We start from the raw sequence: 27524 nt of genomic DNA on the forward strand, positions 1-27524 counted from the left end.
ACGAGAACCAGAAAGCCTGGGTGGGGGGATGGAAGGCGGCCAGAGCCCCAGAGCCCCCCTGCTCCACTGGTCCAGCCTGAAGGGCTCCTGCCGAGTTATGCTTCTGATCCGGGAAGAAAACACGCATCAAGAGGACAAAGCCCACACCAGCTCCCTGGCACAAAGCTGCAAAGGCTGCAGACAGGAGACCCGCTCTGGGCATGGACAGACAGACACGCTGGAAGTTACTCAGCTTGTCTGAGCACAATAATCATTTTGGCATCAGCTCTGTGTGCTTATCTACTCATTGACTTAGCCCCAGCCGACATTTTTGGAAAACTGGCAAGCTGGGGATGGTCAGGAGGAGACTCACAGACTTGGAGCCCGTCCCCTGCTGCTAAGGGCTCCTGGGGCTGAGACAGAAGCTCGCCCAGCACTTTGCAACCAGGAGGAAAGGAGGGAACGAAAGGGATACTTTTTGTCTGCACGGGAAGGGATTTTGGTAAGGAAAAAAATACAAAGAGAAAGAAAGAAAGAAAAAAGAAAGGAAGCTACATAAGGTATACCACTCTAGATTTAATGTATTTTCCACAGACTCCAAACACACATTTTTTTTTAAAATGAGGAAAATAATAGAGGATTTTTAAAAACTAGTTTCTTGGGGAATCTGGGTGGCTCAGTTGTTTAAGCATCCGACTCTCGATCTCAAGGTCTTCAGCACAAGGTTATGAGTTCAAGGCCCAAGTTGGGCTCCAAGCTGGGCATAGAGCCTACTTAAAAAAAAAGAAGTCTCTTCCAGCCCATAATTTATAAGAATGCCTCTTCCTGGTACATAATCACACGCAAAAAGACGTCCCCAGACCATGGTGCTCTACCTCCAGGTCATTCTATCATCCCAGTGTGTAGGGACCGGGACCAGCGTGACAATGGGATGTCCCAAACCCGGACAATGCAGCCTTGAGTCCTGGGGCCCCACACCGGAAGGGGAAGCTGCCTGCACTCAGAAGGAAGTGAAAAATCACACATTTACCAAGTATCTGCTCTCTGTGTTGTGTTACTGGGAAGCAAGAAGCTGTCTGGGGAAGAACAGCGGAGAAGGAAGACGAGCACAGCTGAACTGCACTCAAAAGGAGGGGCTTAAAGCCCCCAGGAGCGGGTGGTGACAGGCAGTCCCAGCAGGAGAGACTTTAAGAAGACACAGCTGTTGGCTCAGACGAAGACGGAACAGCCCGGTGTTTCAGCACACCTGGCGATGGCGGGTCTCCCTCGCAAAGACGGATGCACGGCGTGCTGGAGCAAGCCACATGAGGACAGTCAAACGTCCTCCGAGGGGTCCTCTTAGAAGGCTCTGCTTATTTCCAAGACGCTGTCCCTCTGTTCCAAAGCTTTCTACAACTTGCCTTAGAGATGCTTCAGGGCCCCCAGAACATTCTTTTGAGTAGCCCCAGCACCAGCAAATCCCTATCTTAGTGTCTGTTTTTGAAAGGGCCAAAGGTCACCTGGTGTCAGGAGAACACATAAAAAAAGGCCCAGCTCGTGGAGCCCTCGGCCTGCAGTGATGGCAGCACCCCACGGACACTGCCGCCCTGGGACACCCGAGGGACATCCAGGACCCGGAACCCTCAGACTCGATCCTTACCCCTGCAAGGTGGGGCCCGGTGGGGGTGACTGTGCCCACCGTGCTCCACAGTGAGGAGCACCGCAGGACTCCTTAGGGTGCACGCAGTCACTTCAGCGGCCGCAGAAGCGGCTAGGAACTCGGTGTTTCCCCACTTGGAGAAAGGGGACCTGATAAAGGAGTCAGCACTCTGGCCCTCAAAATACGAGGGGCCCCTTCCCAAGCCCTCACTTCCCTGAGGGGCCCATCATCCATTCCAGCATGTTCCCCGTGACTCTCCTTACTGCGTGGGGCCCCAGAAGCACCCTGGGTGCAGAAAGCTTTCAGACGCTTCCGGGAACTGCCTACAGTGGTTCGCATGGGTGGAGCCCCTACAACGACCTGGTGGGATGGGGTTTCACCTTGTTCTCCAGGACCTCCTCACCCAATGCACGTGACTCCAACCTTCAGATTGGCCCATCCCCGCCCCCGACCTCCAAAATAACACAGGGTAGCAGAGGGGAGTGCTGTGAGACAGACGGCTGATGCCTGGCCCAGACGGGCCCCGAGACAGCGGGAAGCCTGGTTACCTGACATGCCCGCAGAGAAGTTCTTCAGCGAGGGCCTCTGGACCACGGTGTAGGACTCGCCCACCACAAACACCTTATACAGGACAGCATTGTGGTTGATGAAGTTCTGGACCACACAGGGCGGCTGGATGGCACTCAGGCCCTCCTGGTTGAACACGATGGCCATCTGTGGAGACAGGGGCCAAGGGCTCTGTCAGAGTCCACCACCTATTCGGTCTTAGACACAAGGGCATGTCACCGGTCCAGAGCTCTGCCACCAAGGACCATCCCTGTGAACCGAGGACTCTGGGAAGATCTCAAGCCAGGGCGAATGGAGTGAGAGTCGAGAACACCTGGGAATCAATTCACTCCTACTGTGGCGGTCTGGAAACCCTGCACCATCAGGCTCTCCCTGCACAGCTGAGCGGACAGTGTACTGCACAACTCCACTTTTCACACTGTAATCCAGGGAATGACATCCGAATTGTATATTACTCAATCTTTATGACCTTCTTAGAGGTTCCTCCACAAAGATCCAGGTGAGGCAGGAAGAGGAAGGCCATGGATGGGGAGTTGGGAGGCTCGGAGTCAAAATATGTACGTCAACAAGGGCTGCCTTTGGTTGAGCACTCACGACACGCCCAGCCCTGTTCTGACTGCTTTGTGTGAGTCACCTGGTGCTGTCCTGACAATGCACCTCTGAGGGGGGTACTATTCTCGTGCACCTTTTACAGATGAGGAAACTGGGGCCCTAAGAAACTCTGTGGCTTGTTGGAAAGCGACAGAGCCCAGTATGGGACCGGGTCTGCCCAGCATGCAGCCTTGGCCTCTGACACCCGGAGTAAGCTACACGGATGCTTGAGGGATGAGAATATGCTGCTCCCGGTCCCTGACTCTCTGGGGACAAAGGTGCCGCCCTGGAAGGATCTGGTAGGCCGCTAAAGTAGGGAGAGCAGAGGGGTAGCTGGAGAAAACTCTCTGCGTTGGCTGTCAGCTGCCGGCGCTGGGGCCACGGCTAATCCCTCGCAGCCCGCAGGCCCCAGGAAGGAGCCACCAGATGCCCAGGACTCAGGGCAGGAATGACGGAGCCTGGACAGCTGGCCGCCTGCACTGGCTGCTGCCCCTGACGTCCATGGTCCCCGAGCACCACCCCAACATTCCTGGGGCTTAGCTGCATGGGGCAGAAGTAGAGATCCTGGTCACATGGGGAAATGGAACGTGTGCGCACTGTGTGTGTGTATGTGTGTGTGTGTGTGTACGCACATGCGCGCGCCCCAGGGGCCGAGGAAGGGAAAGAACGCAGGGGCTCTGGTGGGGAACCTGCTGCATGCTCCGTCTTCCCCACTTGTAAACCAGCAGCAGTAACTACCACGGGACCGCTTCAGGGGCGCTCTGGCTTCCGGCTCAGTAGTTTAACAGAACAGGGGAGCGGTGGTAATTCCACTCTGAGCACATCAGTGTGCTCGCAGTGGCTTAAAAACAAAACAAAACAGACAGCTCTGTGAATGTACAATGAAAAGAGAGTAGTTTGCCCAAACCGCTTGGTTTTCATTGAGCTTGGGTCTGGGGGACTCAGAGGCAGGGCTCAGGGAGACCATGGTACAGGCAAGGACCTTAATCAGAAAGTCTCACTTTCCTATTTCAAGCCAACCACATCCACAGAGCTGTCCCCCCCATCCTCGCTGCACTCATCCCCAGGCACCCTTGCAACAGGTGAGGAGCCTTGTCCCCCAGCCTCCGGACTCATGCACCTGAGGGGGCAGCCCTCTGACAGAAAGCCTCCCAAGAGGCGGGCGGCCCGTGGCACATACAAACTCCCTGGGGGCCTCCAGATTCCAATCCCGAAGGCCCCATTCCCAACCCCTCACTCAGGAGAAGAGGAGCCCCCGCCCCGAAGCAGCCCACTGTGGGTCGGGGGAGACAGGGAGGCACACGTGTACATTTTGGAGCCAGACTCTGACAGCTAGACTAACAGAGGAAGGCCTCGCCGGAACGCACTGACCCCATACATGAGGGCTGAGACTCCTGCCACGGAGGGGCTCACTTGGATCTGGATCCCCCATCATTCTGCAGCGACCTGGCAGTCACTCCGGACCTAGTTCCCTCCCAGTGCACCCAAGGCACTCTGCTCCATGCCAAGGCCCATGGCAGCGCATGCCGCAAGCCTGTCCTCCACAGCCGCCCTCACAAGTGCAGACAGACACGCAGAGAGGCTGGGGATCTGCTTAACATCACACAGCTGGCCATGCGCAGAGCCAGACCTGCTTCCAAGGTCTACATGATTCCAGAACTCTCTCAGGAAGAGAGAAGCGGTTCATCTCCTGCCGGCTGAGCTCTTCTGCATCAGCGCGGTCCAACCACGCTAAGAGGGACGACGGCCACCCTTCCATTCAGAAAACCGCAAGGCGCTGACCCACAGAGGGACCAGCTAGTGAAAGGAGCAGGTGGAACATTGGCTGGTGCCAGCGAAGGGAACACGGGCTCTGGCGACAGGACGCTGGCTGCTCTCGAGCATTCCTGCTCCCTCCCAGCGCTTGGCAGGGAGGACATCGCTGGCCCCGAGCCCAGGCGGGCCCAGACAGAGACGGCTCCGCAACCCCAGGAGACAGCTGGCCTTTGCAGCAGGCCGTGACTTCCAGCCGATGCCCCCACTTGCCTGCCCCGAGAAGAGGCACGCCCCCGCCCTGCAGCTCCCATCACACGGCCATCTGCTCATGGACGTCTCCCCACAAACACCGGCTGGGGATAAAGAGCGCCCCAGGAATCTATAGGGCACTGCCATGGAACTGCCCATGTTTTGTCCTAAGGTTTTAGAGACGATGTCTGACTCGGAGGTGGCCCAAGGGCAGGCTTTCCCCACAGGGCCCTCCAGGGGGGTGATGTGTCTGCTGCCCAGAGCACCCTCCCAAGTGCCTAACAGGGAGGCCCCAAGGCCAGGCTGTGTCCATGAGGGCACGAAAAACACATGGCAGGGGTGAGAGTGCGGCGGGGGGGGGGGGGGGGGGGGGGGGAGAGCCCTGAGGGCATGTCCTGGCTGTGGTTCCAAGGACAGCAAGGGCGACCAAGACCCGATGGCATCCTTGCCCGGCCATCTGGTCCTCTTACCCCAGCAGGCTGCCTCTGCTTACGGTTCGGCACATCTCACTGAGGCTGCGCATCTCGGGGACTCGGGCTCTACCACTGAGGCAGAACACCATCTTGTGCATTTGTGCCCTGGCACTGGGGGAGCTGGGAACGTGCACGGGGGCATAAAGAACGCCCGAGAGGGCGGAGGAGTCCCCACATACGAGCATGTGGGGTGCCCGTGCCTCTCCCACCCTCCTACAGCCGGGCCAGCTGGTCCGTGGGGGCGGTGAGAGCCTCCTTCCAGTTCACAGCACGCAGAGGGGCCCAGGGCAGTGCCTGGCACAGGGCGGGCACCCAGGCAGCGAGTGACACTAACAAGCCAGAGGTCGCAAACCTGGACAGGTCAAATTGGAGATCCACAAGGGCTCAGGGGTGGCAGGCAGACCCCTGGCACACGCCTTCCATCCTTGGGGACGGGACAGGCACGGGGCAGAAGCTGGTGACAATGTATGAAGCCACAGCAGGACAGGAGCAGCAGGGGTGCAGGCTCCCAGGGAGATACTGCGAGCTGGAAGGACGGGGGACGGGGTGGGGGTGGGGAGGGAGAAATGCGGGGAGAGGGCAGTCAGAGCTCCACTTACCTCATGAGAGTTGGTGCCATGCGCCACTCTGGTTTTGCAAACTATGGAGCAGGGAGAGAAAAGCAGAGAGAAATCAGTGAGGTGGTTTCTCCACAAAGCCTGACCTGGCAGACACGGGGTGTCTCGAAACCCCTGCAGCCCGTGGGGATAAGGGGCAGGGGGAGCTGGGGAGACACGCCGGCTCAATGGCGGCCGGCATCTGCACTCAGGGAGGCCCAGACAGCCCATGCCGCCTGCGCACCCCTCTCCCCTGTGTAGGAGGGATGCGGGGCTCAGCCCTTCCTGGCAGCCAAGGCCCTCGTGCATCCCGGGGAGCCACGGACAGCCCCCACCCAGTCCACGGCCCACCGAGTCTGCCCAGGGGTGCCCAGAGCAGGGGTTGGGGGGGGGGGAACACGCACTGAAGGGGAAGGCCAGGCCGTTCTGCTCCAGGAGCCTCATGGTGTCGTCTCCACTCAGGCTCGTGAGCTCCATGAAGGGTGGCGAGCAGATCCTGTCATCTGCGGACAGAGAAGAAGCCCACGTCAGCAGGCCACCCACGAGCCCCCCAGCCCACTCCCTGTGACAGACCCACCTCCCTGGGGACACCCTCTCCCCGTTCTCCCGAGCAGACACCCCCAACTCCGCAGTGAAGGCACGCACACGCGCGTGCGCACACGCACACATGCTGACAGTAACAGCGGCGTGTTAATTATGTTTTCTATTAACATTTCCGTAATTACAGAACCAACGTACGGTGAGTATCAAACCCGAAGACCAAAGAAAAGAACCACGTGTACCCAGAGACGGGGCTGTTCCCAGGGCCAAGCCTTCACGAGCACAGGACTTCACCACCGGATGCTGTTCGGCTGCCCAAAGCCTCACGCAATGAACTATGACCATTTTCTGGTTTGGTGAAGGCTTCTCCTACCACACGCCTTCTGGGCTCCATGGTGGCCGCAGGAGGGCCGCCGCGGGCTTGGCTCCCACCATGTCTGGCGCTGTGCTGTTGCCTGGGCGTGCACCTGCTCTCAGGTCTGCAGAACCCTGGGAGGAGCCAGCCGAGGCGTGTGCTCCCGGCTACACGAGCATTCCTGAGCCTGGGGACCCAGGACCCTTGCCCTCTGGCTACCTTCAGGGACACTCTCATCCGCCGCTGCCTGCTGGGTCTGGCCGGCCGACTCCTTCCTTCCTTCCCTCCCTTTCTCTCAAGCGCGCTCAGGGCCTTCTCCAGCCTCCTCCAGACACACTCCAGCCCCAGCCCTGCCCCGTTGCCAACACCTTCTCACACCCTGGCTTCCCTGAGTCCCTGGTCTCATGGGGCGCCCCTCCGGTGGGTTCTCAGCACGACTGGTTTTTCTGAAAAGCTCTGGGAGTGGAGTCTGCTCTGGCTATCGGGATGCTCCTGGCGCCACACACCGAGTTAGGGCCAAAGAGGTGATTTGCGGAATAACCAAATGTATTCTGATGTTCCCTACCACCAGCGAGCTCACATTACTGGTTTGTTATCACTGCTCCTTGTTTTGGCCCCTTCTCAGATCAGACCGACAGCTCCTCAGGAGGGGGGACTGCCCTGTACTTCTGAGCACAGGGGCCAGGAAAGGCCGAGGGTTAGTGAGAGGCCCTCCTCCCCTAAACCTTGGAAAACAAACCATAAGTAAAGAAGCGCTGTGGCTTGTCTCCAGGAACTCTGAGCTACTTGGCTGGCTTGAAGGTCAGTACATTAAACCAAGGTAAGATCCAGCCTCGTATAGCTCATAAAAACGAATGCCAAGAATTACACAGGGCAGGTTGAAAATGTTTCTCTCTCTCCCCACACCCACCTGTAAAACCCAAACTCCATAATACAGACGCAGAAGGGCTTGCAGACGTCGGGGCTGCGGGGCTTCTGGGGGACTACGGGACGGTGGTCGGGGGCGGTGTCTGCTGATCCCCAGCAGACGGTGCTGCTGACCCTCCAACAGAGCCTTCGTTCAATCCTCAAACTGCTGTGACAGCGTCTCTGTGGACAGAGGCCCCAACAGGCCCCGACCGGCGGTCTGCCCCAAGTCACAAGGACGGTCAACGACAGAGGCAGGACGAGGAGCCAGGTTGAAGGGCAGGCCAGGAAAAGAGAAGTCAGGGAAATCGGGGTGGGGAGGCAGGGTTGTGTGCCGGCTCTCAGCGGTAGCCACTACCTACCCAAGGCCCCATTTCCACACCCCCAGCTGGACGCAGGGCCCGGGTAGGGAAGGTTGCTGCTGCGGACGCTTGGCCCCGACAGAACCTGACAGTCAACGCCTGCACACACTGGAGGCTTCTGCAGCTGACCGGCGCTCACCCGGGCCTCATCCACGGCCCATCCCCTCCCGCAGCAAGACTCAGAGCCCAGTGGAGCCCAGCGAACCACCTCCGGTGAGAACTTCCAGACTCCCCACCAGCGGACTTGTCAGAGCGTGGGCATCAGCCGGGCCTTAGATTATCAACCTTGCACTGCCCCCAGCGGTGCCCCCGCCCACCCGAGCCCATCCACACTTTCACACTTCACCCATCACAGCCGTGTGCTCTTCACACGTGCCAGACAAGCCCGTCTACAGAGCAACTCAAGGCCCCTCATAGGAACCCCATGAGAGAACAGCCACCCCCAGTTTACATACCAAGTCCCCCACTCAGAGTTACACGCTGAGTATGCGGTGTACCTGGGGAGGCTCAGACCTGGGCAGCTGCTCCCTGGGAGGTAAAAGGGCCTACTTCGTATTAACACAATAAAGGACAAAGCTTTTACTGAGAGGATCATCTCTACAGACTCAGAAAAAGCATCTGACGAATCCACTGCTCTTCGGAATAAAAGCACGCCACAAACCAGAAATACAAGGAAATCTCTTCAATCTGATGAAATCGCATCCACGCAAACATGGTGCAGTGGGGTGAAAGACTGGATGCCTTCCCCCGAGATCGGAACAAGATAAGGATGTCTGTTCTTGCCACTCGTACTCAACACCGCCCTGGAGGTCCTAGTCAGGGTCACTAGGAGGGAGAATGAAATAAAAAGCATTCAGGCTGGAAAGAGGAAGTAAAACTGCCTCCACATGCAGGGACATGGTCCTGCACACAGAAAATCCCAAGGAAGCCACACACACAAAACCCAAAACCTACTAAGATGAGTAAGTTCAGTAAGACTGCAAAAGAGAAGATCAATACACACACACACACACACACACACACACACACACACACACACAAAATCATATTTCTATATGCTAGCCATGAATAATTTGAATATGAAATTAAGAAAATAATTCCATTTACAGTATAGTCTTAAAAAAATAAAAACACAAGAAGTAAATTTAACAAAGACCTAAATGTTGAAAACTACAAAAGACTGCTGAAACACATTCAAGAAGATCTCAATAGACAGAAAGACACCCCATGCTCACGAATAAGACAATATAGTTGGCATCATTCCCACACTGATCTTTAGAATCAATGCAATCCCCATAAAATCCCAGCTTTCTTCTAGTGGGAACTGACAAGTTAATCCTTGAATTCATATAAAACTGCAAGGACCCAGGATGGCCAATCTTGAAATACTGAAAAAGAACACAGTTGGAAGACTCACACTTCCCAGTGTGAGTAATCATGCAGTATGGTAGTGGTACAGAACAGACGTACAGCTCAATGGGTTAGAATGGGGGGACCAGAAACAAACCCATCCATCTGGGGTCAACTGACTGTCCCCTCTGTGCCAATACAATTTAAGGGGGGAATGACAGTCTTTTCAACAAATGGTTATAGGAAAACTGGATATCCACATGCAAAAGAATGAAGCTGGAACCCTACCTCACACCATACACAAGAATTGATTCAAAATGGATCGTGATCTAATTATAAGATCTAAAAGAGTAAAATGCTTAGAGGAGAACACGGGTGCAAATCCTCATGACCTCGGGTCAGGTAATGGTTTCTTAGACACTAAAAGCATAAACTACCAAACTAAAAATAGATAAATCTGATATCATCAAAATTAAAAACTTTTGTGCTTCAGAGGACACTGTTGTCAAGAAAGTGAAAAGACAACCCACAGAATGGGGGGAAATATTTGCAAATCATACATCTGATAAGGGTCTGTCCAAAACATATAAAGAACTATTAACAAACAATAAAAAGACAAACCAAATTTTAAAATGGGCAAATGATTTGGGTTTTCTGTGGTTTTGTTTTAAAGATTTTATTTAATTACTTGTCAGAGAGAGAGAGAGCCTGAATGCACAAAAGGGGGAGCAGCAGGCAGAGGGAGAAGCAGGCTCCCTGCCGATGCAGGACTCGATCTCAGGACCCTGGGATCATGACCTGAGCTGAAGGCAGATGCTTAACCTGACCGGGCCACCCAGGCGTCCCTGGGCAAAGGATTTGAATAGACAGTTCTCAAAGTAAGACCTACAAATGGCCCAAGTGCACGTGAAAAGATGCTCAACGTCACTAGCCACCAGGAAAAAGCGTATCAAAACCACAATGAGATATTATTTCATATCTACTGAGAATGGCTATGAGCAAAAGGACACAAAGGAACAAGTGCGGACACTGCTGGCGAGAAAGTAAAAGGGTGCCCTGCTTTGGGAAACAGTCTGGCAGCTCCTCAAACAGTTAAACACAGAGTTATAGACATGGTCATTCCCTCCTGGTTCTACAATCAAAGGAATGGAAACGTATGTCCACACAAAAACCTGCCCAGGAGTGTCCGTGGCAGCATCATTTGTAAGAGCCGAAAAAAGCAACAATCCAAGTGTCCATCCCCTGACGAGTGGATAAATGAAATGTGATGTGCCTGTTCAACAGAGCATCCTTCAGCCAGAAAAAGGAATGACATACGCTACAAAGTGACCTTGAAAACAGCATGCTGAGAGAAGGGAAGGAAGCCAGTCACAAACGCCATATGACTTCACTCACATGAGATGTCCAGAATCGGCAAATCCAGAGAAACAGAAAGGAGACTGGTTACCAGGGGCAGGGGCATGGGGGGACAGGGCAGGAGTGGGCGTGGGGGGGGGGGGCGGGACGGACTACAGATGGGGACATTTCTTTATGGGGTGATGAAAATGTTCTGGACTTAGTGGTGTTGGTTGTGCAATTTTGGGAATAGAGTCAAAGCTACTGAACTGTATGTGTACTTCAAAAAGGTGGATTTTATGGCATGTGGATTACATCAACTTTTTGAAAAAGAAAGAGGGCGGGCCGTAGCAACCAGAGCAGTGACTGTAGCAACGGCCAGAATGGCAAAAGCAACAACATTCAAAGAAGCTCTAGCCAGATGGGAAGAGAAAACCAGTCAGAAGCCAAAGAGATTAAGCTTTATGCTCAGATTCCCCCTATAGAGAAGATGGATGCCTCCTTGTCCACACTTGCTAATTGCGAGAAGCTTTCACTGCCTACAAACTGCATTGAAAAAATTGCCAACCTCAATGGCTTAAAAAACGTGAGGATATTGTCTTGAGGAAGAAACAACATAAAGAACTTAAATGGACTGTCTAGCTTGTGCTTCCTAAGAACCAGCAGGGATGAATCTACGGAGCTTCTCGACAATAATCTCACCAAACCAGACAGGCTGAAGTGGCCGTCCCCTTGTTGCAGAGGCCACTATAATACCCGAACAGGAGTCCGTGTTCAGAGCTGTGATTTTGGAATTACCTTGAAATGTCTTTACTCACCCACATGAAGTGTTACTAATAAACTTACAAAATATTTGGAAATTCTTAGAGATTACATTCTGGAGTTAAATAAAAGAAGTTTTCTCTCCAAAAAAAAAAGAAGAAAAAAGAAAGAAAAAAAATCCCCCAGCAGCCACAGCTGTCTTCCCCCAAGTACTGGCTCTCTGCGGGCACTGGGCTGAGCAAAGGCTCCCCGTACAGCATCTCCTTCAAGCCCTGCAGAGTCCCGCCCCTCACCCCACGCCCGGCCAAGGTGCAAGAGGACCGCTCGCCGTGGGAAACCCGCAACATCGCCTGCAGCAAGTGCTTCCCCCCAGAGACGCTCGGGGTCCCAGTGAGAAGCAGAGATGAGACATTTCCAGTGAATGGACCACATCTAGCAATAGGCCAGACATCCCCACCTTTCTGAAATCCCAGGCTTTGGTTGAGGCCGGGCCCAACACAGAGCCATGGCAGCAAAGAGCCAAGCGCGCCAAGGAAGAGGGGCAGGCGCACGCGGTCACCGTCTTGCTCCTTCCTCCTTGCCCAGAGCCTGCTGACCACACCGCAAGCAGCAGGCACTACCAGCTGCCTCCCCCACTCCGTGGGGAGGGAGCCGGGATGGGGACTGGCCCCAGCACCCTGCCAGAAGGACCCACAGCTGAAGCTCAGTCTCCCCCAAGAGGCCAGCCCTGGGCGAAGGCAGTCCCAAGCCTGCACGGCAGAGGCGGGAAGGGACCCCGGGCCCTTAGGAGACCACGGCTGCTCCGTGCCCCAGGCTGCCCCACTCTGGCCTCGGGGCCAGTGGACCATGAGTGTCTTAATTTCCTGAACAACTTTCTGGCTACTTGGAACCAAAACCATCCTGCATGTCTGTGAAATCACAGTAAATTAGAAACAACTGCTTTTGGTTTCAATAACCATTCACCACCAATGGCAAAAAAAAAAAAAAAAAAAAAAAGGAAAGATAAAAAAAAGGTTAAGGCTCGACTAAATGCTAGGAGCCAAAGATACAGCAGCTCACCCAGACACAGCCTGCCCTCACGGAGCTCGCGTTCCCAACAGTACACCCCTGGCAAGTAAAACGCACAGCTGGAAAGTGCTGGTGGGGGCCACAAAGTAGGGAGGGAGGGCAGGGAGCGTCTTGCTGAACAAAGACAAGGCAAAATGGGGGGCGAGGGGCAGAGGCGACACAGGTGGGGTCCAGTGCTCCCAGCAGAGGGGACAGCCCATGCCAAGGCTCTCTGCTTAGGGCCGTGCTGCTGCCTCTGTGCAACCTGGCCCCAGCCCGAGAGAAGGATGCGGACAGCCGTCTAGCTCTCAGACACCAAGGCCGCCTGGGTCCCCACACATCAGAGCCAGTGCCTCGGTGGCAGCTGACACACTGGCCCGGCCGCAGGAGCGACGGCCGCAGAGGCTCGCCGTGGGAAACCCGCAACATCGCCTGCCGCTCGTTGCCCCAGAGACAGACAGAAGGAAGACTCTTGCTCCAAGTCAGCACTGGGAGCCCGGGAAGCTATTTCTGGTTCCCAGGAAAAGGCCACTGTTGCTTATTTATCTACCGTCTTTATTTCTGGATGGGAGTTGGAAAGAGGCTTTTTTTAGTTGGATGGTGGGTTGTGCTCTGTGAAGAGCTGAAATCTTAGCCCCTGGGAAACTGGAACTCCGCCCCCGTCTTTCCTCTCTGCCGGCCCCCATCACGGAACAGGAAGCTGGGGGCCCTCAGAGATGCACAAGTCCCCACCGCACCACGCGTCCACCACGCGTCCACCACGCGTCCACACATCCAAAGAAAGATGCAGAAGAGTTCACGGCCACACACCACTTAGGCCAAGGCGGAGAACCCAGGCGTCTCGAGCCACACCCCACCCCACTCTGCCAGGTGGCCACGCCCTTACCTGGCTGGAGGCAGCTGCTGGAGAGCTCCCCAGAAGACAAAAAGCTAAAGACAAACAGGTGGAGACAAGGGAAAAGCTAGGGGTGGGGGACAGAGAGAGAACATTCTGGAGCCTGACTCTGAACTGGGGGTAAATTACTCATCAGCTGTAATCTTTGGCAAGTGACCAAATTCTGCTGGGCCTTAATTTCCCCATCTGGAAAATGGGAGCAGTGTCTCCCTGGAGGGTGGTTGGGGGGCCTGGTACGGCACAGGTACCGCGCAGCGGCCAGGCCGGCTGGGGACACCTGCGGGAGGACAGGCAGATGCTGCATCGTAGCTACTGGTCGCATCCAGCTTCCTGGAGCGTCTCAGGTGCTGCACTTGCTTGCCCGTGCTCCCCGTGTGGTGCCGGCAGAGCAAGAGCAGGCCGTCCTCGAGTGGCTGTGAGAGGGGCCCCAGCAGGGTACTTGAGGGGGTGGGCAGTGAAGGCTGGGACAGGTGAGTGACCCTGCCTCAGCTCCCATTCTCTTGATCAGGTTTAATTTCTTCACCCAGATGGTATCTGCCAAAAAAAAGACCCAGGGGCAGCAGCAGTCCCTGGGGGACACAGAGGGCTGCAATGGTCTGAAGCCTCTGCAATGGGCAGGGTCCCGGGAGTGAACAACATCCAGGAGTCAGGGTCGGGCAGAGGGGAGAGGCAGGAGACAGACCAGGGAGGGGACCCAGGCGGCCAGGAGCCTGCTGCGTGGTCCTGAGCAGCGAGACAACACCACGAGAATGTGCCAGGAGACGCGCGCGTTACATCGCTGGCTTGGCTTGTCTCCCTTTCTAGAACGTCAGTTCCAAGCAGGCAGGCGGGAGATTCTGGGTTTGGTTCGCAGCTGCAGGCCGGTGCCGAGAACACTGCCTGGCACACAGTAGGTCTGCAACAAAACCTTGCTGAGTGCACAACCTGGGCCGCTGAGGGAGGGGCCCATGGTGCCTAACGCACAAGGCTGGCTCCTCGGTCATCCGGCCCCATCTGGACAGATGCAGGGCACGTGGTCAGCATGTCTGGGCACAGAGAACCACGTACCAGGTCTTACCTACCACCAGGCCTCACACCACCCCATGGACACACCCCTGCACCCTGGGCTCGCCCCACTTGGAAACAAGAAAGCAATCACATACATCCCTGCTCGGCCTGGCCTTTCCTCTCTGAAGCGCTTCGCCTGCACAGGCATCCTCTTGGCCTACTTTGCTATGATTGTGACCAGACTCGCCACTTGAACCTCAGGTTACTGGACACCTGCCGTCGGTATCTTCCCGAGATCCTGCGTTATCACGCACACTGGACCGATGATGTTTTCCCCGGAGTCACGGATTTACATTTGTGCCAATTCTTCTCTACCAGACCGGGCTTTGATGACAGCCCCTCATCATGCGTAAGGTTTTGTGTTTGCAGCAAATCACGTCCACGGGCCAAATTCCCAGAAGTGACTCTGGGGGTCTGTGGGAATCGCCGTTTCCAGGGCTCCTGCCGCGCGGTGCCACACTGTCTCCTGAAAGGACTACAGGACGTTGCTGTGGCGCCTGCACTGGGCCATCTTAACCGCGCCGTCTCAGCCCTGGGTAGTCCCATGTTCAGAAACCCGGGCAGTCCTTTCGGGAAGAAGGACCATGGGTGACCTGGGGAACAACCCCATCACCACACATCCGGTCACTCTGGGGCCAGCGGCCCACCCGGAACAGTGAGGGAGGCATGAAGACAGTGAGGCTGGCGTGGGGAGTCACTACCAGCAAAAGCCCTGGACACGGGGGCCTGGAGAGCAGCCCTGGGCCCTGGGCTCCTGGCCAGCAGAATGGGAGTCCTCAAGCCAGCCCTGTCTACATGCTGGGGCCAAGGACAAGGGCAAAGGACCTGCACAAGACCAGATAATGAAGTCAGCCCCTCAGGAGCGACAGGGCCTAGTGCTGCCGTCCGTTCACACCCTCCTCACTCAGTGAGGGAGGCTCTAGGCCCCAGGGTCACCACAAGCCAGAGAGGGACACGGAGCCCTTGGCCACCCCCCACTCCAGACAGGGACAGAAGCAGCGGCCACAGGAGCATCCCTACCCCATGCGTGCTAGAGGCAAGGCCGGCAGAGACCGTGTGACTCCAAGTACCAGCCAGCGGACCGGGCCTCCCCAGTCCTAGGCACTAAGAAGCATGTGGTTCCGGAGGGCCAGCTTCTAGCTGCATCCTGTGAAGACTGGGAGGGCTCCACGGGAGGAGGCCATGCCAGTGGACCCTGGGGAAGGCAGGAAGTTTCCACCTGTACACACCCTCTCACCTTAGCCCGTGTAGCTGCACAGATGCGGGTCCACCTTTCAGGCAGAACGCAGGCTCCGTGAGGGGAGGGAGCTTCTCTACCGCGTTCATGGCCCAACCCCCAAGAGACGCGTGGATGAGGGAAAAGCAGACACTGGCCTGGGCTCCCACTGCCCCCGGCCAGAGAGAAGCGGCCTCTATCAAAACACAGTTCCCAAGGGGCCGGCATCCAAGCCCCATCAAGCCACCTTCCTGCTCTGGTGGGCTCCACTGAACACCCCTTCCCATGCATCGAGGAACAGGTCCCTTCTGCTGGCTCACCTCATCTGGGTGGCTCGTGACGTGTCGACCTCTGCCAAGACTGGGCACCCCACAGGTTCTGCAGGGGACGCCGGCTACCTGGGATTGAACCCCAGCTCCACCTCATATGAGCTGTGTGCCTCTGGCCAAGCAACCTTACCTCTCTGCCTCAGTGTCCTCACTGGAAAGTGAGGACAACAGTACCTACCTTGTAGGGCTGTCCCCTGCCCCCACATTCAGAAAACACACTGTAAGTCAGAAAATGGTCCATAATTACAGAATATACCTTCATACTTTGCTAGAGTTACATGACACCTTTTTTATTTAACAAGAAATAAAGCAGCTGATACAGCTAAATCCCAGGTCACCAAGTGTAGGAAGCAGAAGTGGGGGTGTTGGCAAAGAGGAGGCCCGTCAATTGCCAAATACATACCCCAACCGTGTCCATTGGGACACAAGAGGAGTCACGTTAGACTGCGTGGAGGTGGCAGTCACCGCAAATCGTGGCCCAGAAAGCAAAATGCAGCCACAAGAATGAGCATCAACTCTGCAGCCGAGAGCCAGCCCTGTCCCTGCAACCTGTGCCCCCTGGGCCAGGCCACTGATCCTCTCTGGTCCTTTCTCTCATCTGTAAAATGGGACAGCAATGCTGTCCACTTCCTGGAGCAATTACAGAGACTCGGTGAGGCCATATGCATGAAGGGCATTTGGAGACACCTTGCGAACCGGTTAGCCCTGTTTCTATGGACACACTACCCTCCTCGGGGCACCTGTGCAAGCCCTATCCCTCTGGGAGGGGAGGCCCCACCATCCACCCACCGGCCAGCAGCTCTGCCCCAGGGTCTGGGCAGCTGCAGCGGCCTCAGCCGGCCCTCCTGGCACCCTGACCGAACAAGTGCCCTGGCCCAGCAGTGGGGCTTCTCCCAGCTGCTTGATGACACACTCCTGGAGTCTGGGAATCCAGGCACCTCCTTCTCGGCACCCCATTCCATAACCATTTTCTCCCACAGCATCTGCTCTACCCATAGACCACGGATTTCTGGTGTCTTGCTCAACTTTTTCACCGTCTGACCCAAACCACACATCGGTTTTAGATCCTGAGTCATCTTCCCAAAGTGCCCACCTACAAGTGAGGCTGCTCTCGGCTCAAGAACTCTGTGGCTGACTCAAGGCCGAGTCCAAAGCCCTTCCAGGCTTCTGCAACCTGATCCTGCTCACCTTTGCCTGCCTGTTACAGGCTGGACTGTGTTCCTCCCAAATTCACATGCCGAAGTCCCAACCCCCAGTTCCTCAGGATGTGACTCTGGAGACAGGGCCTTTAAAGAGGTGAACAGGTTAAAATGAGGTCCTCTGGTCAGTCCCTGATCCAATCTGACCCGTGTCCTTCTAAGAAGACACTAGGACTGAGACACGCACAGAGGAAGGAGCAGGTGACTCACCTCTCCCCGCAGCCCGCAGCCCGAGGGCCCCTTGGATTTGTTGGGGGGATTTGTGCTGGGCTTCAAAGGAATGGAAACAACCAAAGAGCTGTGACATCATCGTGTGTGTCTTCAGACCCATTCACAGCCTCAGAAGAGATGAAACGAAAACAGTATGTTTTAAGACCATCACAGCCCTCAAAGCCGTAGTGCCCTGGGGAATTGGGGATGGGGAGCCTGACTCATGGAAACCACCTGGGACTCTGCCGGGGCTTCGGGTTGGCCCCAGGAGAAGCGCTTCCTTATCCTCATGGCTCCTCAGAGGCTCTGGGTATAGACAGTCGTGGGCCAAGTGCCTGAGTTCCAATCCTAGGGCCGCTGTCTCAATCCAGGCCACTTCTCTGTGCCTCAGTTTCCACATCTGCAAGATGGGGACAACCACCAGCAGCGACCACACACAAGTGAGGACTGATTAAGCCGTCGAGAGTCACTGCGCTGGGACCATGGGTGGCACACATGAGACGAACGAGATACGGCTTCGAGGTACCACCAGTCAATCACTGAGGTCCAGCCAATACCCCAGGCCCATGATGAACCTGCGACGGGGCTGAGGGCTCCTCGGGAGCTGGGACCGTCTCTGACTCTTCAGCATAGGACACAGGTGTCCTTTTCGTCCCCTCTGGAATGAGAGAGAGCCACTCACACGGCTCTGGCCCTGAGGAGCTCAAACAGAGCCAGAGGGTCAAGGCTGAGAGGGAGCGGCCCACAGGAAACCAGGTTCCTGAAAGGCAGCCTGGGGCAAGCCCTCCCCAGATCATCCACGCACTTGACCCCGAGCAGCTGAGGCCAAGACGGCCTGACACCTCAAAGGGCCAGTGAGGACAGTGGCTGTGAGGGAAGGCCGGCCAGGGCTCCTTCTACCCGGGTCCCCAACCACACAGACGAGGCAGGGACCTGGAGGTCAATGGGCACAGGGCCGGGCTGGGATGGTTTCCTCCCCAGAATGCCCCTGACGGGAGAGGAGAGGAGGGGAGGGGAGAAACGGCACATCTGAGAGCGGATGGGCCTCACAGGGTCTCCTGACTGCTCCCACAGAGCACAGGGTGAGGCGTGGGGGGAGGGAGGCTAGGCAGGTGGAGGTCCCCATCCCCCACTCCCAAACCCTGGGCTCACACCCCAACACCACTGGCACCCAGTTGCCCCTGACGGGACCAGGGACCGCTCCTCGCCTCAGGGCCTGTCCCAGAGCTGAGAACACTGCAGGCCCGCACGGGCGATACGCTGTAGAAAGCTGGGCAGGTTGATGACACGGCGCCTTCCACAAACAGGGGGACCCGGCGGGCACACAGAGTCCTGTGCCAGGACCACCGCAGACACCCGCAGGGCTCACTCACAGGACTCTTCTAGCAACGTTACGGGTAGATTCCTACTGTCCCCTTTGTTGTGCGTGGAAGGACTGAGGCCCTGGGAAGTGAAGCCCGAAGGGGGAGAGCGGGCTTGCCCAGGCCTTCATGAGCCTCTGAGGTGATACCTCACAACAGCCTCTGAGGTGATACCTCTCTCCCCTCCTCTCCTCAGGCCCGCTGAAGGACTCTGGGCCCCGCTGAAGGACTTCTGGAAGAAGGTTCCTACTCCCATCTTAGGGACCAGGAGACAAGAGGACTCAAGCTGCCTGTGCCTCCCCACCATGTGGCCAGACACACCAGGCTGTCTGGGTACGTGTGACCTAGAGAAAGTTCCCTCACCTCTCCGTGCCTTAGTTTCCTGGTCTGTAAAATGAGGATAAGAACAGTCTTCAGTCTTGTCCATGAAGCTGCTGCATCAAATGAGTTAATACCAAAACACTTAAGGGGGCGCCTCGGTGGCTCAGTGGGTTAAAGACTCTGCCTTCAGCTCGGGTCATGATCTCAGGGTCCTGGGATCGAGCCCCGCCTGCATGGGGCTCGCTGCTCAGCACAGAGCCTGCTTCTCTCCTCTCTGCCACTCTGCCTACTTGTCATCTCTGTCTGTCAAATAAATAAATAAATAACATCTTAAGGAAAAAAAAATACACAGAACACTTAAAACAGAAACTGGTCCATAGTAGGTACTAAGTGGCAGGTCCCACCGTCCCCTCCACCACTGTTAACAGCCCAGTTATTTGAAGGTCTACCATTTTAAAGAGTCCAAGATCACCTTCATGAGCCCAGCACCGCTCTGCATGGTCTGACAAGGCCCCCGGGGTGGGGGGTGGGGGGGGACAGGAAGAAAAGAGAGCAGACACGGAAGAGTGACATGCTTGCTTTTTCCTGCTCAGAGATAGTGCCCTTGACGCCAAGCACTGAAGAACACAGAGCCTTCTGTCCATCTGTGCCCCGGGACAGAACTGGGACTCTTCCGGCAGCTGAGAGCCATCATCCGGGCCGCCCCCCAGAGGGGCCCTGCTCTCCTCTCAGCAGAGCGCACGACCCGGGGCAGCAACCTCATGCTCAGAACGCAAGGTCAGATCTGAGCTGTCGGTCCCCGGCAGGGCCAGGGAAACAGTGATGTCAGCAACGGGCTGAGGAAACGTGACAGAGACGAAACGTTCGCAGGCCTGACGGCGTTCTCGGTCACGGTCGGAGCCCTCTGAGGCCGCACGGTGAAAACTCCCTTGGCAAAGTCTTCTTCCAAAGGCAGGGGGCAGGGGGCCGTGGCCCTGACAGGGGTCCCTGACTTGATCGTGTCCCTTGACTTGTCTCCGTGTCTCACTGGAGACAGGGCGGAGGGCACATGCCACTGGCGGCTGCAGCTCCTACCCTGCTCCTGGAGGCTCCGAGGGGCACGATGGCCTTTGCTGCAGCTGCCAGTGTCCTGCCAGGACCAGTCCTCGGACTCTCTGGCTATAGGTGGGGTGTCAAGGCGGGGGTGGGGGGACACAACACTAGAAGATGTGGAATCAGCCCGAATTTGAGGCAGGAGGTTGCTTGTGGGCAGGGCCAGAGGGAAAGAAAGGCCACAGATCTGACATTTCCTGGTCTGAAGCTGCCCTGGCTGGCCAGGTGACCATTTCCTCCCGCCGGACTTCACGAATGATCTGTTTCATCTCCAGGACCCAGAGCGCCATTTGCACTTGGGTGTTCCAAAAGGCCAGGAACAGTGGAGCCAAACACGGGCCCGGGCAGCGACACAGACATTCCTGAGCCCCATTCCTGCTGATGAAAATGGCTGCTGGAGACGTGGATTAGCTTCATGGCAGCTGGGTCCAACGATTTATGGCGCCTTCCGGACCAAGGCAGACACTCACTGCCCCCGCTCGGCCCCAACTTCCCAAATTTCACAGCCTTTTTTTTGTTTTTAAGACGTTTCAAAAATAATGTTTAAAGTGCTCTCTCTGGCAGGACATATTCTAAAAGCAGAACAGAAAATGTCAGCTTGGCTCCAGTGCAAATATGAAGGCTTCCACCGATGAAACACAGTTGCTATTTTTTTTTTTTTAAGATTTTATTTATTTCTGGGGTGCCTGGGTGGCTCAGTGGGTTAAAGCCTCTGCCTTTGGCTCAGGTCATGATCTCAGGGTCCTGGGATCGAGCCCCACATTGGGCTCTCTGCTAAGCAGGGAGCCTGTTTCCTCCTCTCTCTCTTTCTGCCTGCCTCTCTGCCAACTTATGATCTCTGTCAAATAAATATATAAAATCTTAAAAAAAAAGATTTTATTTATTTATTTGTCAGAGAGAATGTGTCACACGAGCAGGGGGAATGGGAGAGGGAGAAGCCGACTTCCCACCGAGCAGGGAGCCTGACGCATGGATCAATCCCAGGACCCTGGGATCATGACTTGAGCCGAAGGCAGATGCTTAAAGACTGAGCCACCCAGGCACCCCCCACCCTGGCAGTCTGTATTTTAAACAAGGAGACAAGTTCCTTAATCCAAAAAGGGCTCTCACCAATCGATAACAAAAAGACTAACAACCCAGTAGAAAAGTGGGCAAATGACAGGAAGAGATTCACACACAGAAGAAATGCAAAGGGAAAATTAGCTAATGAAGAAATGCTCCATCTGGTCGAGGATGGAAACCGTGCAAATTAACATAGGTATCATTTCCCTGGCAGACGGGCACGGAAGACTGAAATCCGCTCAGACTTTCTGAAGAACAATCCAGCAGTATCTGCCCGTGAAGGGAAATTTATAAGAATCTCTGAGGGGCACCTGGGTGGCTCAGTTAGTTACGTGTCTCCCAGGGTCCTGGGATCAAGGCCCGCATCACGCTCCCTGCTCAGCGGGGAGTCTGCTTCTCCCTCTGCCCCTCCCACTCTCTCTCTCTCTCTCTCTCTCTCTCTCTCTGTGTCAAATAAAAACAATAAAATCTTTAAAAAAAAAAAAAAAAAAAAAGAATCTTGGGGCCCCTGGGTGGCTCAGTGGGTTAAAGCCTCTGCCTTCAGCTCAGGTCCTGGGATAGAGCCCCGCATCAGGCTCTCTGCTCAGCGGGGAGCCTGCTTCCTCCTCTCTCTCTGCCTGCCTCTCTGCCTACTTGTGATTTCTGTCTGTGAAATAAATAAATAAAATCTTAAAAAAAAAATCTCTGAGAAAGTCTACTTCTAAGGATTAATTTAACAGAAATATGCAAAGATCTACACTTACCACAGCCCAGTTAACAAAAACAATTAAAACAAAATGACCTTATGACCTCGACGTGATGAAGTAAATGGTGATTCTTTCAATCACGTGCTGAAATGTTAAGCCGCCACCAAAAAGAGCCACGCGGACCCATCTCCCTCTTCTTTTATGGGCCATGGAAAGAAGGCAAGATAGATACAAAAGTTGGGGAAAAGACAAGTTTTATGAGAACACGCGTAATATGATGCTGCTTCTACTTTTAAGTACATAAATCTGTATTTGTACATGTACGAGAAGGGTCTAGAAAGATGGATTCCACACTGCTCAAAGCAGCAGCCGCTGGGACGTGAGTCACCAACAATCAGGGAATCCTGAATTCCTAGGTCTGGGAATTCCTAAAGTGTGTTGGGTGCAGCAAGGCTCTCACAGAAGCCCTACTAAGAGGAAGCAGAGGACCTATGACCGATAACGTGGAAGACATCAAATAGGGCCATATCCACCGATTCGAAGACATGCGGTTTCTCATTTTCTATCTCTGAGTTAAGATGCATATCATTATTGACCGCGTATCACAATGTAATTAGCACTTCCCCCCTTATTAGTGGGATATAAACTAGCAGGGTGTCTTACCTTCAGTGGTAAAACTCAGTACACCACCCTCTAGAAGACTCAAGATTCTCAATCACATGCTAAAGGCTCTGAGAAGTTCTGTAGCAAAGAAGCTTCTCCAACACAATCCCCCTTTTCTTCTTCCTTCTTAATTCTCATCTTTGCCTTTCCCTTTACTTGCAAATGAGATGATGCTAGGGCTCAGCGAAGTGTCTCCTGTGAACGTCTGCAAAAGTCCGCGTTGGAAGACAGGCACGCTGTCTACGGCCATACCACCCTGAACGCGCCCGATCTCGTCTGATCTCAGAAGCTAAGCAGGGTCGGGCCTGGTTAGTACTTGGATGGAAGAGAGGCACGCTGACTTTCGAAACTTCAATATAATGACCATCTGGCAAATACCACTGCAGCAACTCCTGTCATCGAAAACCATCAATGGATGCTAAAACACCAGGCAAAGTATGACAAGAAACAGGACATCTGCTAAGGGTCTCCTTAAAAGACCACTGCCAATGACAAAGAGAAAAACAGAAATGAACAGAGGAGACATGGGGACAGCATTCCGACCAAATGACTGGTTGACCAGATGGGCCCCACATCAAGCTCATGCCCTCCTGACAGACAGGAGGGGCAAAAGAGGGAGAGCATCGCTGGCGTGGCGTTCCTGCCCAAAATGCAGAAAGTCAACCAAATCCGGCAACACCGGGGAACGTCCCAGAAGTCCAGGCCGAAGCAGGGCCCTTCCGAGTGTCGTGGTCGTGAGAGACAAACAGCCTGAGACCCTGGCCTGGAAGCAAGGAGGCCACAGAGGACAACCAGAAGAAGGGTCACAGCGGGGCAGCTGGGGACACGGTTCATGACAGGACCGCTGCTGATGTGACGTCCCTGGGTCAGAGAACTGTATCGCGGTCACGGGAAGTGCGACCTCAAGATGCAGCCATGGGAAGGGCATACTGAGGGTCTATGAAAACTCTGCGGGCTGATTTTCCAACATTTTCGGTAAATGTAAAATTACTTAAAAATAAATAACTAAATAATAAAAATAAAAATAAAATAAAAATAAATAAATAACTAACTACACTAAAATAATAAGGTGAACTTCACTACTAATAAGTTACTACAGGCGATACACCCGTAATGTACGTCAAGAAGCCAGGAAGACAGGATGAGAGCCCTGCGGGGACTACAGGATCGGTCACCCTGCAGACTCCCCTTTAGGGAAGGAAACCCAGGGGACGAATTTACAAGCGTGGGGCTGAGTGTTCGGGGAGGATGGACGGGGGTGGGGAGCACTACCCCGGAGGGGCCTGGATCCCGTTGGGGTCACTGGGCCCACAATTCAGAAGGTCAGCACAAATCCAGCGCTGACCGGAAGTGCAGGAACCCACGACTAGTAAGGTCACAACACACAAGGTGGGGTCTGATACCCACAGCGCGGGGTCACCTGGGAGAATGACCGTCTTCAGGGTATTTATGCCTTAAATGCACATTTAATCCTTACAACGACCCTATGAGGAAGGTGCTACTGTCATTAGCCCTCCTCTCGGAGAGGAAAACTGAGGTTCAGTATAGTGAAATAACTTGCCTCAATCAGTGAGGGGTCAGGACAGCACCTGAACCCAGGCGGTGTGACCTGGAATGCTTCTGGGAAGATTGCAGCAGAGGGGCAGGTCCTCTGGAGAGGGCACTGAACTGCAAAAGGCAGGCATCAGTGGGTTCTGGGACAGTCCTACAGCCTCTCTGGGCCCCTTTTCTCATCTCTAAAGATATGGAAAAGCTTCAGAGGCACTGAGAGCTCAAGACCTCTTTCAGCTGGAAAGACACTAAGTTGGCCTTAAATTCACACTAACGTGTAAATGACTGGTCTGTGACACTTTCTGATCAACGTGACCAACACAAGTATGTTTTGAGTCTCCCTGCCCTACTCTGTCCCAGGAAGAGCCGTTGAGAATTTTTACATGGGACCTGGGAGACTCTGAGTGTGATGGGGAAGCAGGGGACGGACTCCTGGGGGTCTCCAGTCTGGAGGCATTGGTCATCACAAGAGTGAAGAAACTGCCGAAAGAGGAGCTAGGGTCTCAAAGAGAACCAGCATCAGCTCTCCGACTGGCCCAGGGCCCTGCATTTACAGGGAAGAAAAGACTGGCCTGCAGGAGCCACCAGAGCCTGGTGGGGTCCCTCAGGAGGTGTGGAGGGGTGAGTCTGTGGGTCAGGAGGAAACAGGGCTTCCCAGCAAGGAGCCGGGTAGCTCATGCAGAGGCATCATGGGAGCTAGAAGCAGCTAAGGGGAGGCACCTGTGCTGAAGGCCCCCGTCTCGCTGCTATAGTCCCAACGGCTGGGAAGGCCCAGTGAGAAGCTTGGAGCACAAACAGGAAAGTTCTTTCCAAGAATGGGCCTGGTCTCCTCCAGAGGGGTTTTGGGGCGGGGGAGGTGCTGCAACCAGGCACCACGAGAGCTCACTTCGTTCTCTCCATCTGTCCTCGCGGTCTCCAGTCCTGTGTCCTGCGGCGTGGCAGAGGAAGTGAGGAATGTGGCGGAGGACCGCCAGCGCGGCATGGAGGGGGCACCCCCATCGGACACACCACGGCCGCCTGAAGGAACAGAGGGGAGTGGGGAGCCGGGGGCCAGCCTGCGGTCATTTGGTCAGAACATCCCAGCTTTGGGATGCTGGCTTCTGGTAGAAATCTAGAAAATTTCTAAAAACTTCTAGGGGACACTTGCATCCTCCCCTTGGAGGGAGTCACTGCTCCCTCTGGCCTGGCAGGACTAGCCGGTGGGCCTCAGCACCAAACGCCGGCACCCGGAGAACTCTTAAGGCAGAAGCTGAGTCTGCGTCTCCGGGGAAGAGGGGCCACTGCCCTCTGGGCCCCACCTCAGCCTTCTGGAATGCAGGAGTGTGGCAAGACGGCGGCTGCTGAAGAGTGAGCTGGGGGCTGCTCGTTCCCCAAGGTACGGTTCTACCCCCTGAAGCAGGCAGGCCAGGCGGCGCGGGGATGCCAAGGAAACAGCTCTCTGGCCGGAAGAGAATGAGCAGGCCTGGGCCTGTGGGGGCCGGTGGGGGCCGGTGAGGGGACCGGCCGCAAGCAGACGTGAGCCTGTGGGTGTCCTCCCTGTGCTCTGGGCTCTTCAGTCTGTAGTGGGAGTCAGGCCCACAGGGCCGAACACTCTCGGGATTCGTGGGTCCCTTTGGGGACGACACACAGCCTCACCTTAGAAGGGGACGTCTGAGAGCTGAGGAGGAGTGGGTAGGGAGGTGGCGGGAGAAGGGAGAGACGCAGGGTCCCTCCAGGGCAGGATGCCTGCACGGTGGCAGGGGGAGCCCTGGTCCCAGGCCCACGCAGCCGGCGTGGCCTCCGACCTGGATGGAGCCAGGGACAGGAGCAGACCCCGCGCAGGGTCAGCAGAGGGCACAGGGATGGGTGGCATCTGGAGAATCTGCTGCAGACGCATCTGGTGTAGGAAGGAGGCTCAGCTTTGGGGTCAACTCAGAGCTCGACATGAAGACTTGGCAAACCGTTGCCTTTCTCGAGCTCCACTCGCTCACCCCCAAGGGGAAGAGCCCAGCTGCGCTAGGAGGGTTCACGCGACAAGGAGAGGAGGAACTGCCCACCCAGAGCCAGGCCTGGTCCTGAGGATTATCCCCTCAGGCCCCCGGGGAAGGGCATCGACCTCCTCTTGTCAGGTGACAAAAGGAAGATTCACCAGGGCGGAGCTAGGGTTCAGGCCGAGCCGCCAGGAACGTGCTTCCCTCAGCCTGGCCTGCAGAGGATGCTCAACCCACTGTCCTGCTCCGCAGACCCCTCCACCCCGGGCTGCACACGGGGTCTCTACTCAGGTCGCTGGAAACCTGGATGGTGTTTCTCCCCCAGGCTCCAAAGTCCAAGAGGAAAACCAGGAGCCGAGCACCTACCCGAAGTCCCCATCCCCAGCGCAGCTTGGAGAGGCTGTGCCACTCGCACAGCCACCTGCTCTGGGAATAGGTCCCAGCCTGGCCTGGCCCCATCCCCTTGGCCTCAGCATGGTGGGCTGGGCCCGCTGACACTCCAGCGAGACACAGGCAGGCAGCCGAGGCCTCCCGAGTAGTTCACTCAATAGATATGAAGCATTTTCATGGAGGGCTTATCCAAAACTCTGGCCTCCTGCACAAAATCAGGCCAGCGGCTGGCTGACTTGGGAGCAACAGTCCTTGGGGTGCGTTCCCTCCCCTCCTCCTTGTCCTTCATGACTCCAGGCCCCCCACCCCCTCCCAGCTTCTACCACACGCCTCCCACCTAGAACCCAGGCACCCAGCAGGTGTGATTCTGACACCGCATCCTGGGCCACACCCGCTGCCATGAATAGGGCCAGACCTGCGGTACCACCCCCCACGGAGGTGACGGCAGCCCCCCACCCCGGGGACAGGTGCACCGACGACTCAGAGAGGCCCACGTCAAATGAGGAGCGCTGAGGCCAGGTCTGTCAGTGCCAAGGTCTGTTCTTTTCCACGACTGTGTGTGGCTGCTCTGAAAGGGAACCGACTGGATTCCCAGCTCCTCGTTTACTCCTAGCGGACAGGGACTCTGATCCTCTGTCAAGCAAACCCGACCTTCTCTGGGCCATGTCATCTCCTGAACACCAGAGGGCGCCCCACAGTGCCACTGGCTGGCAGTGGAAGTGCACCTGTCCCCAGGCAGCAGAGCCCCACTGGACAACCATCCGGGCTTCAGCTTTGACCTCCGCTGGTCCCTGCTGTCAGGGACAGTGGGGCTGGAGGCCGCAGTACGCCCACAGGTTCAGGAACCACCAGCTAAGAGCACAGACGGACAGAACTGTTCAAATCCCAGCTCTGGCCTGAAGGGACACGCACTTCGGTTTGGAACCTTTCTCACTGGCTACACTGCGGATGCAATCAGCTGGGGCGTGCTGTGCTCCCAGCAGCGTCCGGCATGCGGCAGGTGCTCCCCCAGGACCTACCACATGC

General features: G+C 55.7%; 1 protein-coding gene across 3 annotated transcripts in view; it reads right to left on the reverse strand.

The window, feature by feature from the left end:
* The window catches only part of ITPK1 (inositol-tetrakisphosphate 1-kinase), a 166233-nt gene that overhangs the window by 12429 nt on the left and 126280 nt on the right, over window positions 1-27524 (reverse strand). For all 3 annotated transcript variants that reach the window (XM_032345098.1, XM_032345097.1, XM_032345099.1), the window contains 3 exons: window positions 6254-6352; window positions 5853-5893; window positions 2167-2332 (listed from right to left, as the gene is read on the reverse strand). In XM_032345098.1, the coding sequence (XP_032200989.1) occupies window positions 2167-2332; window positions 5853-5893; window positions 6254-6352 (306 nt within the window). The remainder of the gene's footprint in view (window positions 1-2166; window positions 2333-5852; window positions 5894-6253; window positions 6353-27524) is intronic.

The sequence above is a fragment of the Mustela erminea genome, chromosome 5 (assembly GCF_009829155.1).
Source record: "Mustela erminea isolate mMusErm1 chromosome 5, mMusErm1.Pri, whole genome shotgun sequence".
NCBI lineage: Eukaryota > Metazoa > Chordata > Mammalia > Carnivora > Mustelidae > Mustela > Mustela erminea.